Source organism: Rhincodon typus, chromosome 21, assembly GCF_021869965.1.
Source record: "Rhincodon typus isolate 14 chromosome 21, sRhiTyp1.1, whole genome shotgun sequence".
Taxonomy (NCBI): domain Eukaryota; kingdom Metazoa; phylum Chordata; class Chondrichthyes; order Orectolobiformes; family Rhincodontidae; genus Rhincodon; species Rhincodon typus.
The window spans coordinates 50,867,417-50,880,953 of NC_063352.1; the positions used below are offsets into that span (position 1 = coordinate 50,867,417).

The following is a 13,537-nucleotide window of genomic DNA, read 5'->3' on the forward strand; positions in this document are numbered from 1 at the left end:
ATTTGAATTGTTTTTTTTCCCAAACTTCCTTGCATAATTTTGATGTAAAATTTGACCCTTGATCTGATTGTATTTCTGTGGGTAGTCTGTATCTCGTTTAAAAAATTGAGTAACTCTTCAACCCACAGCCGGTGGACTGCAGCAGTTCAAGAAGACAGTTCACCACCACATTCTCAAGGGTAACTCGGGATGGGCAATAAATGCTGGCCAGCCAGTGACGCCCACATCCCACAAAATGAATAAATAATTAAAAAAAAGCTTTGATATTGCATAATGGAATGGCCTCTGGAAATCTAGTGGACATATCCATTATGGTCACCAAATCCTGATTCCCACTTTTTGTTTTAAAGTAGGGCTCCTATGCAATCAATTAAGGCCCTTGTAAAAGATTCCTTAAATGAGGGTATTAAAGGTCCTGATTTTATTGCTACCTGCAGTTTTCCTATTACCTGACACGTATGACATGACCAGCAAAACTCAACCACATCCTTATGTGGTCCAGCCAATAAAAATGTTTTTTGGCTTGAGTTTTCCTTACTTTCAAATGACCTCCTACTGGTAATTCATGTGCTACACGTAACACTTTCTTTCCATAACCCACTAATAAAGCAACTTGATGAGCTTCTGCCCATTTCTCATCCACCTGAATATATGATAGTCTCCATTTCCTCATCAAGACGTCATTTTTAAAATATAGTAGGAACTGCAGATGCTGGAGAATCTGAGATAACCAGGTGTAGATCTGGATGAACACAGCAGGCCAAGCAGCATCAGAGGAGCAGGAAAGCTTACGTTTCGGGCCTAGACCCTTCTTCAGAAAATGGGAGAATGAATGGCTGCTAATAGGGACTATTAGTGGCTAACAATGGATAATGTGTAATAACAGACCATGTGATAACAAGGCCTGGTGTGTGGAGGTTGGGGTAAGGACATGGGAGAAGGCCCCTTAAACCCTAAAATTGGTGAAGTCATATTGAGTCCAGAAGGCTGTAGAATTCCCAAGTGAAATATGAGGTGCTGTTCTTCCAGCTTACGCTAAGTTTCGCTAAAGCACTGCAGCAAGACAGAGATATTGGCCAGGGAACAAGGTGTGTTGAAGTGGCAGGCAACTAGAAGTTCAGGGTCTTTTTTGCAGATAGAACATAGGTGTTCTGCGAAGCAGTCACCCAGTCTACACCTCAAGATAGCAACTTTCAGGGATACATTCAGATTTTTTCATCTGTCTATGCTTTTTCATACAATTACTTTAGTTTTTCATTTTTCTGTTGTAATTTAGCTAATTTCTTTGAACTGAAAATATCCACTTTGCCCTCCACTTTCTTTTGTTTTATCTCAGCCATTTGATCAGTGATAATTGTACTGCAATTTCCTTATCTTTATTCTTTGATTTCTCCTCCTGCTTCAACCTGTGTCTTTGTTAATCTACCAAATTTAGTCCATTTGACTTAGTTTTCGGGCATGAGGTGAAAAGACCACTGAAATTAATCAAGGAGAAATTAGTGAGTCAGAGTTCAGAGGCCACATATCTGAACTATGAGTCCTTGTTATCACACAGCCAGGAAAGATTCCAGGATATACTTCCTGTAATACCTCAGCTGCCTGATGTTCTACTGTAGCGATCACTCCCATCTGTGATCCTGCTATGTCAAGGACAAATTGTATTCCTGGAGCTGAGAGTGTCTCCTACCACCACTTCTCCACTTATCACTAGGCACTCCAACCTCACTTTATATAATGGAGCACTTCTCATCTCACCATGAATTCTGCAGATTATGACATTTTCTGACCATACTCCTTCTGAATTACATATCTCCTCATCTCTCACCATCAAAGATTGACATGCTCCCGTATCTCTTAAATTTTAATTGCTTTACCTGTTCCTCCTGGCTTATTCGAGTAAATCTTACCCTCGCTAATAAATTGTTTAAGGAGATCTGGCACTTCCTTCTCAACCAAGTCTTGACAAGGCTGTACCTTCTGTTGCAGCTTTTTAGCTTCCATTGTGCTTTCCTTTATCACACGTCAACAAAACTCACTGATTTATCCAGAGCTGGTAGGAACTGCCGATGCTGGTGTCTGAGATAACACGGTGTGGAGCTGGAGGAACACGGCAGGCCAGGCAGCATCAGAGGAATAGGAAAGCAGACATTTCGCGTCTGGCCCTTCTTCAGAAATGGGGGCTGAAGGGGGCTCTGAAATAAATAGAGAGGTGGGGAGGCGGTGGGGGGGGGTGGGGAGATTTTGAAGCTCATAAAGTCCACATAGAGACCATTGGGTTGTAGGGTTCCAAGGCAAACATTGAGACCGTTGGGTTGTAGGGTTCCAAGGTGCCTTAGAACCCTACAATCCGATGGTCTCAATGTGGACTTTACGAGCTTCAAAATCTTCCCACCCCGATCTCATCCCAAGACCAGCCCTCCTTCTCGTCCCTGCCTCTTTGACCCGTACATCTTCTCTCCCACCTATCCGCTCCTACCACCTCACTGACCAACCCCCATCCCCACTTCCTACCTACACTCACCTTTACTAGCTTCATCCCCAACTCCTTGACCTGTCTGTCTTCTCTCCACCTATCTGCTCTACTATCCACCTTCTATCACTGCCTCCCCCTCTCTCTATTTATTTCAGAGCCCCCTTCCCCTCCCCCATTTCTGAAGAAGGGTCCAGACCTGAAATGTAAGCTTTCCTGCTCCTCTGATGCTGCCTTGCCTGCTGTGTTCATCCAGCTCCACACTTTGTTATCACTGACTTATCCTATTTTTCCACATCTGTCTTCCCAGTGTTTTTTCTAAACCACCAACACTGCGACTTCATGTGACCTACTTTATTGCAGTGAAAACACCTTTATACTTCTCTTTTCCTCTCATGGGTTTCCTTTCTCCTCTGTGATAAACTATCTTTAATATCTTCAATGAGATCTTCTGTTCCCTTACCTCATGAGAATTTTTCTTTTCCCTAATTTCTATCCCTCACTGACCTAAATTAATCTAGGAAGCCAAACTTTGATTTATAAACCAACTCATAGTCATTCGCCATTTCAGCTGCTAAACTTGCAGTTTTAATGTTCTGCTCTTCCACATACTTCAGGAAGTGAATTTTTGGATTGCTCCAAATTAATTGTTTCTCTAACAGTATCATACGTTTGATCTATTTTCAATATCCACCTGACTCCAGTTGCTGGAAAAGCTCAGCAGGTCTGGCAGCATCTGTGAAAAAAACAATCAGAGTTAACATTTTGTGTCCAGTGATCCTTCCTCTGTTTCCTCCTCCTTCTGTCTTAGTTGTACTCTTTTTTTTGGAACTGCTAGTTTTACTAGTTATTGTCTTAGTGGCTATGGTGCTAATGTCACACATGTAGAGGCAGTTGTTGATGATGATTTATCATATGGGGTTGCCCTGCCCCTCTGTGCTCACTGTACTTGCTACAAATTTAGCCATTAGCTAAATGGATGCCCTTTCCATTTGTTTGTCTAACAAGTTGTAAATATAGACTAGTAACCATTATCATTCCTTTCTGCTCAATTCTTGTTTTGATCCAGTCACTAGTACTTCTGTTTTTCAGGCATGTTATATGTGGGCCCAATCATTCTCCTGCATTGTCTTAACTAATTTTGACTGTTGTTCCATGATGTACTTCGTGGTGGAGCCCTCAGCTCCCCAATCAAAGTCATAAACTTTTTCTCTTTCTTTCCACAAGGCATTCTCCTGCCTGTTCCTTTACAGTCAGTTCTCAATCCACATGGCTCCTCTATCTTGTAAACATAAGATTCTCTTGCCTGTGCCTGAGTAGATTTCATTGAATATCACCTAGTGCTAACACAGTTACTCCAGCGTGGATATGACCCAACACAGTTAGTCCTGCCTGGATCTGCCCAGCCCCAACGCAGATTGTCCAGTGCAGATTTAGCTTCTCTCACTCCTGTGGCCTCAGCACTGATTTGGCCTTGCCTCCATAGGCTTCCCTTGGTGCCTCTGTCCCAACTGGAACTTCATGTAGATTTACAGTTTATTTCACAACATACTGAAATCTCCCCCTAACAACACCATGGTAACACAACATGATTTATAAAGATTGTTATTGCATCTCCTAAGATCACCGGCATCACAAATGTCAGTCTTCAGACCATTCAGTTCACTTCATGTGATATCAGGAAATATTTGGAAGCACTGGATACTGCAAAGGCTATGGGACCTGACAACATTCCGGCAATAGTACTGAAGACTTGTATTCCAGATCTTGCCACAGCCCTAGACAAGTTTCCATACAGCCACAATACTGACATTTGCACTGACATCATATAGAAAATTGTCTAGGTATATGTTGTACACAAAAAGTAGGACAAATCTAACTCAGCCATTTACTGCCCCATGAATCCACTCTCGATCATCAGTAAAGTGATGGAAGGTATAATCAACAGTGCTATCAAGCAGCACCCGTTTACCACTAACCTGTTCAGTGACGCCCAGTTTGGGTTCCACCAGGGCCACTCAGCTTCTGACCTCATTACAGCCTTGGTTAAAATAGGGACAAAAGAGCTGAATTCTAGAGGTTATGTGAGAGTGACAGCCTTTGACATCAAGGCCACATTTGACCGAGTGTGGCATCTAGAAGCCCTAGCAAAACTGGAATCAATGGAATTCAAGGGGCAAACTCTCCACTGGTTGAAGTAATAACTGGCACATAGGAAGATGGTTGTGGTTGTTGGAGGTCAGTCATCTCAGCTCCAAGACATCCATGCAGGAGTTCCTCAGGTTAGCGCCCTAGGCCCAAGCATCTTCAGCTGTTTCATCAATGAACTTTGTTCTGCTCACCATGCAGTGTGTTTTTCTTGTGTATCCTGCAAAGGGCTGTGAGTCAACTCTTAATAGTAATAGGAAATGATCTTTATTAATTATAAGATAATTAATATTATAATAACAATTATGCTGCAAACTAACAAATAATACTATAAATCTGACAATTAACACTAAATCAAAGTCAGTATCTTGTATTTTGACTCAACTTGGAAAGATCAAACATCACCATACTACCAATGGATCGATCAGGAATGGATCCCCCTGATTGACTGGAGCCAATCAGGCAGTGCCATGCGGATGGTGGGCTGGTCTTTGGTCCTCCATTTCTGAAAGTGTCAGGGGCACATAAGGTAGGCTTCCCAGATAAGAGTGTCAGGCCCTTTGTTCCGGAAACAGCTCAGTGTCTCTTGTTGTCCTGAATCATAGAATCCATACAGTGTGGGAACAGGCCCTTCGGCACAACAAGTCCACACTGACCCTCAGAGCACCCCACCCAGACCCATCCCCCTATAATCCACCTAATCTACACCTCCCTGAACACACTATGGGCAATTTAGCATGGCCAATCCACCTAGCCTGCACATCTTTGGACTGTGGGAGGAAACCAAAGCACCTGGAGGAAACCCACGCAGACACGGGCAGAACGTGCAAACTCCACACAGACAGTTGCCTGAGGGTGGAATTGAACCCAGGTCCCTGGCGCTGTGAGGCATCATTGCTAACCACTGAGCCACCATGCTGCCCCAAATAGTCCTGGTAAATAGGCTTAGTCAATTGTGTATTGTGCTATCTGCAGCTGCAGCTTGCTTGCCCGGGTCTGCAGCTTGTTTATATCAGTGTTTTTTTGTCAGGATATTTTGGCCAATGCTTGGCTTAATTTCCCAGAATTCTTTATTATCCAATTCTGCCATTTTGAGTGGCCCGTCCAGCTATAGTCCCTCGTCTTGGTCCTGAATGCAAAGTGTGATGGATCACATGATCACAGACCAATTTCCGTATGGTGAGTTTATTATCATCCAAAGCACAACATACACTTAAACAACTAAACTCTTAGAGATAGCATGTTTGGAAATGACACCGAACTGATATCAAGCAACATCATCAGACTTTACATGAATAGAACATCAAAATTCAAATTTAACAGCTAATCAAACAAGTGTGGTAAACTAGGAATAAATAAAACATTGGGAATTCATAGTGATGATCAAACATTAGAAAATTAGGGTCATATACAGAAGTGATTAAACAAAGTTCGTACCCATGAACAAATAATCCATAGGATAAAGAAATGTTAGTCCTTTTATCTTTATGTTAGAGAATACTACAGAAAGAAAAATAATGATTTAACTAAGTTGGGAATTAGGTAAGCACTTAACAAAAGTAGAAATATTAGTAAACTGAGTCTTGGGATTTCACTACTATTGCCGGTTCACTCATTCATTCATTCAATTTCATGGAAGCGGCTTTATGAATGAATGAATGGAATACGGTAATAGTAACCATAAGGTGTTGGTGAGTGGTTAGTAAAATTATGTATGAACTAAAATGCGATAGTAGTAAATATAGAGTGCTTGTGAATGGATTGGTAGAAAGAACCTATAATACAAAGGTAAAGAAGCCTCTAATGCAATATCTCACAGAATCATAGAATAAGATGTTTTAAGATGATTAGTAGATATGTGATATATAGCGATTTGATGCAATTAAAATGCCTGGCTAATTGAATTGTAAATTTGATGTAATTAATTTACAGACTTGATGTAATCAACTGCACAGTAACAGTTAGCTTGTAGGCTTAGATAATTCCAATGTAAGAACACATAAAAATAGTCTTGCAATGAATTGAGTGAAATCTCTATGTTCAGTCTTTGCAAAAGTTCTCTTTTCCACCAGCTGAATTTGACAGTGAGGATGATGAGGTATACCAGGGTAACCAGGATTAAAAGCACAGGCAAATGTGACGTGAGACAAACCCAGGGATGGATTTGTAAGTTGGAGCCCCAGTCCCAGAAATCCTCCCACCAAATTATAACTTTAATTTCTTTTATTTGATGTTTGACATAGTTGGCCTGCTGTATTACCTTGTTGAAGTTTCTATGCGTTGCGGACAATCGGGTTCAGATTTGGTGTAACTCCTCTGGCAGGGGTTTGAGACCATTGTTTTATTTCCCCAGGTATTCACCCAGAGTTTGCTGGAGTTCCTCATTTGCATTAAATTCCACCCTTTCCCTTTTGTGTATATTTATCATCTGAATTCGGCCTACTTTGACAGAATGCGTGGCCTAATACAGAAAGTGGTGTTGGTGACATTGCATTGTGCTATCCCATAATGATATGAGATAAGTGAGGTTTTTATGCAATATTCTCTCCTGTAGGTTACACGGATTATGTCAGTGACTCTATGGGACACTTTAGGCTGGTATTTGTCTTGAAGCCATGTAGTGCATGTTCATTCAAATAAATTGGGTATGGGCACGTTATCACTGTGTTAATTTGTCGACATCAGTCCAGAGTTCTGCTTATGAGCGTCTTTCCCTCACTGCGAACCATAAGGTGCCATCATATCGTATCCATAGACCCTCTTGAATAATGTCTATGTTTTCCACTTCAAACATCCTTAGTGTAAGGTTTTTAGCAAAGATTTGTAGCTTGGTTGTGGGTGAGGTTGCTTGCCGCCGAGCTGGCTTGTTTTCGGTCAGACATTTCGTACTATGCTAGGTAACATCATCAGTGAGGCATCCGATGAAGCGATGTTCTACTCCACTTGGAATTTATACTGTCTGGTCCATTATGGTGAGTAGTGTCATTTCTTGTTTTGTTCTGTATGGGTTTGTAAAGAGGGTCGAATTCTATATGTTTATTGACTGTATTATGGGTTGAGAACCATGCTTCCATGGATTCCTGTGCATGACTATGTTTGGTTTGGGCTGCTATGGTTACATTGTCCCAGTTAAACAGATGGCCTTCATTGTCTGAGTGCACTGATATTAAGGAAAGTTTGTCATGTCGTTTTGCTGCTAGCTGATGTTCGTTTGTTCTAATGGCTAGTTTCCTTCCTCTCTGTCAGATGTAATGCTTGTGACAGTCGTTGCATGGTATTTTGTAAACTACGTTGGTTCTATATGTTGTGGGAATGGGGTCTTTAATCCTTGAGTGTTTGTCATAGAGTGGCTGTGAGCTTGTGTGCTACCATGATTCCTAGTGGGTGTAGGAGTCTCGTTGTCAGTTCTGATATGTTCTTGATGTTTTGGTGTGGCCAGTGTGTTAGGATGTACTGTGTCCTCTTGTTGTTGTCTATATAGCAGGCACCTGCGGATGAAGTTGCAGGGATATCCGTTCATAGCAAAGATTTTGTATAGATGCTCTTCCTCTTTCCTGCGTAGTTCTGGTGAGTGGTGGCCCATTTAAATACTGTCCTAACACAGCTTTGTTTGCGGACGTTGGGGTAGTTGCTATGGAAGTTGAGGATTTGGTCAGTGCGGGTTGCTTTCCTGTATACCAAGGTTTGGAACTCCCTGTTGGTTATACATTTCAACTCCAGAAACAGAAGCTGATTGATGTTTTCTTCTTCCCTCGTGAATTTAATCCTGGTGACTACGTTGTTAATGAGCTGTAGGGTCTCTTCTAGTTTGGTGCGTTTAATAATGACAAACGTGTCATCCACATACCGGATCCACAGTTTAGGTTGAGAGAGGGGGAGTGTTCTAGTCTTTGCATGACTGCCTCTGCGATGAATCCTGGGATGGGTAACCCCATGGGTGTGCCATTGATCTGTTTGTATACTTGACCATTAAAGACGAAATGTGTGGTGAGGCACAAATCTAGTAGTTTGAGTGTTTGTCATTGCTGATGGAGCTGCTGGTCTGTGTTCCTGTTTCCTCTAGTAATGTGGCCACTGCTTCTTTGGCGAGTGGGATGTTGATTGATGTGAATAAAGCTGTGATGTCAAAGAATACCATATCTCATTGTTGCTGATTTTTATGTTCTTGAGGGTATTGAGGAATTCTTGGGTTGAGTGGATGGAATGGGGTGATCCGTCGATTAGGTGTTTCAATCTCTGTTGTAGGTCCTTGGCAAGTTTGTGTGAAGGTGTGCCTGGTAAGAGACAATGGGTCTGAGGGCGATGTCTGGTATGTGTACTTTAGGAAGCCCATAGAAATGGGGGGTGTTTGTGCCTTCTGGTTGAATTCTCCTGTAGTCCATCTTGGTTTTCTGTCCTGCATCCTTGCGTCTCTTCGGTGTCTGGGTGATCCTATTTCCTAGCTGCGGTGTTGGGTCTATCGCCACCTGTTGGTAAGTGGTTGTATCTGCGAGCAATGCCTCTGCTTACTCAACATGGTCCGATTTATTCATAATGACGGTCATGCGCTCTTTGTTCTTGTCTTTCTTGAGTTTATCTATGCTTTTCTCTCTGATCGTTCAGGGTGTCCCATTTGTTCCTTTGGCTTAGTGTGGGGATTATAGTTTGTTGGATGCCTTGTTGTGTTTTGTCTGTGAGTCTGTTGTCTTTTAATGTGGTTTCCAGAGAAGCCATGAAGTCTGAGATAACAAGGTGTAGAGCTGGATGAACACAGCAGGCCAAGCAGCATCAGAGGAGCAGGAAGGCTGACGTTTCGGGCCTAGACCCTTCTTCAGAAAATTCTTCAGATTCTCCAGCATCTGCAGTTCCTACTATCTCAGCCATGAAGTTCGCATCTTTGTGGTTATAGTTCAGTCTGTGTAATAGGACAGCTTTCTCAGTTTCTGTGAGTTGTCTGCTGGATAGGTTTCTTATCCATGTGTCCGGTATGTTGTCGTCTTTGTCTTTGTGGTGGATCAGTTTAGTAAGTTTCTCCTGTAGCTTGTGTCTCTTCTTAGTTTTGGACCTGTGTTGATTGATGGTGATGGCCTGTTCCACGGTTGTAGTCCATTGCTGGTCCGTAGTGTTTGGGTACTGTGATTTTTGGTGCGAAATTTTCCATTTGTACTTGTACAGTCGGTTATGGGCATCATGACTGGCCACATTACTAGAGGAAGCAGGAACGCAGACCAGCAGGTGACAAAAGTGATCACTCAGAGTATAGGAGTGGATGTTGTTTACATGGATTTTAATAATGCTTTCGACAAGTTAGGCTTATCCAGAAGATTAAGATGCGTGGGATCCATGGTGACTTGGCTGCATGGCACACACACACGTGAATCTACGGGATGAATGTGTATTGGCAGATATGTTTTATTTTGTTCAAAAAGCACACAATTTATAGACAGTCATTCAATGTGGCATTTTATAAATTCCTAGCTTAGAAATAAAACCAGTCTGACTCCGAACTAAAGCACAAAGAGATTCTAAACAAGGCCTCACACCTAACATGCATTGTCTGACTCAAAATGTCATCTCTTCTTTACACTGATAAAACCTTTAGTTCTCTCAGAACCATAACTTGGAAAGAATTCAGGAACTTACATATACATATTAATCAATTAAAACGTTCTAACTGATTAAAGATTTAACAGCATCTTAGGTTTGTTTAATACATCCTCCTCAGTGGTGTGAACCTTTGATCTTTTACTTATAAATTCCGTGTCTGATACCACCTCTCTCACTAACATCTGAAGAAGGAATGAGACACCGAAAGCTTGTGTTTTCAAATAAACCTGTTGGACAATAACCTGGTGTCGTGTGATTTCTGACCTTGCCCCTAGAAGACAGAGGGTAGTGGTGGAAGGGTGTTTTTCAGGCTGGAGGTCCGTGAATATTGGTGTTCCGCAGGAATCCGTGCTGGGACCTCTGCATTCGTAAATGACTTAGACAAAAATGTAAATTGGTGGATTAGTAAGTTTGTAGACAATACAAAGATCATTGGAGTTGTGGATAATGTAGAATGTTGTCAAAGGATATAGTGGGATATAGATCAGTTGCAGATATGGGTGGAGAAGTGGCAGATGGAGTTTAATCTGGGCAAGTGTGAGGTGCTGCACTTTGGGAGATCAAATGTTAAGGAAAGTTTTACGGTTAATGGCAGAACTCTGAACAACATTGATGTATAGAACGATATTGGGGTTCAAGTCCATAGCTCCCTGAAAGTGGCCACGCAAGTAGATCGGGTGGTAAAGAAGGCATATGGCATGCTCACCTTTATTGGTCGGGGAATTGAGTACAAGAGTCAGGATGTCATGCTGCAGCTTTATAAGACTGGTTAGGCCACACAGAGAGTATTGTGTTCAATTCTTGTCACCACATTACAAGAAGGATATGGAGATTTTGAAGAGGCTAGAGAAGAGGTTTACCAGGATGCTGTCTGGATTAGACAGTATGAGCTATAAGGAGAGGCTAGAAAAAGTTGGGTTGTTTCCTCTTGAGTGGCGGAGGCTGAGGGGATACTTAAAAGAAGTCTATAAAATTATGAGGTGCATAGATAGGGTTGACAGTCAGAATCTTTTTCCCAGAATTGAAATGTCTAATACGAGGGGGCATGCATTTAAGGTGAGGGGGGAATGTTCAAAGGAGACGTGAGGGGCAACATACAGAGTGGTAGGAGTTGGGAACGCACTGCCAGGGGTGGTGCTTGAGGCAGATACAATAAGGGCAATTAAGGGACTTTTAGATACGCACATGAATATGCAAGGGCAGGCAGATGGGATTAGTTTCATTTGGTGTCATGTTTGGCACAACATCATGGGTCGAAGGGCCCGTTCCTGTGCTGTACGGTTTTATGTTCTACAAGACACAAGTCAGGAGTCTGATGGAATACTCCCCACCTGCCTTCATGGGCGCAGCTCGAACAGCATGTAAGAAGATTGACATCATCCAGGGCAAAGCAGCCCACTTGATTAGCACAACCACAAACCTCTAGTCTCTTCGCCACTGAAGCTCAGTAGCAGCAGTCTGTACGAAGAACAAGATGCACTGTAGAAATTCACCGAAGATCTTTAGACAGCACTTTCCAAACCTACAACATTTCCATCTAGAAGGACAAGGGCAACAGCTGTATGGGAATACCACTACCAACAAGGTCCCCTGCAAGGCAGTCTCCCGCCTGACTTAGGAATACTCCTTCGCTGTCACTGGGTCAAAATCCTGGAACTCCTTCCCTAACAGCATTGTGGGTCAACCTACAGCACAAAAACTGCAGTAGTTCAATAAAAGCCGACAATAAGAACTGGCCAACCACCGATGCCCACGTGAATAAAGATCATTTTCCAAATAAGGCAACCAAAACTGTACACAGAACTCCAACTGTACTCTCTTCAAGGACAAGTACAACTGCAATAAAGCTTTCCTACTTTTATATTTCATTCCCCTTGCAATTAACCACAATTTGTCCTCCTGACCTCCTGCATACTAACTTTGTGATTTACATGCCAGGACACCCAGATCCCTTTGTACCACCAAGTTCTACCAGCTCTTTCCATTGAATTAGGTAACAGCTTTTCTATTCTTCCGGCCCAAAATGACAAGTATACATCTTATTTCTGAAGAAGGGTCTAGACCCGAAACGTCACCTTTCCTGCACCTCTGATGCTGCTTGGCCTGCTGTGTTCATCGAGCTTTACACCTTGTTATCTCTACACATTTTATTTCACGTTTTATTTCAGCTGCCAACTTCATGCCCACTCGGCTGTCTATACCCCTTGGCAGGCTCTTGTCTTCCTCTGGACCCTCGGGCAGAGGTGGTCGCTGAAAATTCGCTGGATGTTGGAATCATCCCAGCAGATTGAAGATTATGAATGCTCGACGAAGGGTTGAAGTAAAGCACAGAGTTAGAGAGCAGTGAGGTTGATATGAGGCATTGGGAAAATGCCCTTGATCAGCAGCAACGGGACATCCCCATCTCCGTGGCAACCACTGCCGGGAAGGCGCAAGCGCCAGGAGAGGGGCGTGGCTACAGGAACGTGTCCGGGTCGTCAGCGATGACGTTATTGCGCAGGCGCGGAGAGCTTGTCCGCGGGAAGTCATAGGGATGAAGGGTCGCTTTCCAGTGCGGCGGACGCTTGAGTTCCTGCGGAGTGGATCAGTGTCTTTGAAGGATTCGGTGAAGATCCTGACGGTGAATTACAACACGCATGGGGAGAGGAGCGACGGAGCAAGGTTAGTGAGTGCGGTTGGGTCGGGCCCGGCAGGGTGGAGGCCATTCAGCCCCTCTGTACGATGCAGTAAGATGGTGGCTGAGCTGATTGTGTGGTCCCAACTTCAGCTTCTAGTGAGCACCGGCCTCCCCAGTCCGTCAGAGACCAGACTCTGGCCTGTATGGATTGAGTGTGTAGTCCACCGCTAGAAATGAGGAGGCGACAGGCTCAGGACAGAAAGTAATGCTCTTTATTCCTGTATTAAATGGGGGAATACATCTTATTCTGGGGCTGCACACGCCCTCCCTCCCCCACTGAACTGTGCACCCAAAGTAATGTTGTTCGTAAAATTTATCATACTTGCTTGTAGAATATAGTTGAAATGTAGTTACATGTGGGAAGTTCCTGTCAAAATTGACTTTTGATTTTTTTTTATTGGATTTTGATTTTTGTCATGTGTACTCAGTACTGAAATTCTGGAAAAGCGTATAACACAAGGTGCTGTCTTAGGAGAAAAAATACCTTGGCACAGAATCTTAAGAACAAAGTTAAAAGTTAAACATTGCAGTAATTATAGTAAGAGATAACAAGGTGTAGAGCTGGATGAACACAGCAGGCCAAGCAGCATCATAGGAGCCGGAAGGCCGACGTTTCGGACCTAGACCCTTCATCAAAAAATCTTTTCTGATGAAGG

The 13,537-nt window shown here is 42.9% G+C and overlaps 1 protein-coding gene across 1 annotated transcript in view; it reads left to right on the forward strand.

Annotated features, from left to right (window-relative positions):
- Window positions 1-8,920: 8,920 nt before the first annotated feature.
- The window catches only part of mrps25 (mitochondrial ribosomal protein S25), a 9,232-nt gene continuing 4,615 nt past the window's right edge, over window positions 8,921-13,537 (forward strand). The window contains exons 1-2 of the mRNA XM_020533350.2: window positions 8,921-8,927; window positions 12,592-12,865. Of these exons, the coding sequence (XP_020388939.2) occupies window positions 8,921-8,927; window positions 12,592-12,865 (281 nt within the window). The remainder of the gene's footprint in view (window positions 8,928-12,591; window positions 12,866-13,537) is intronic.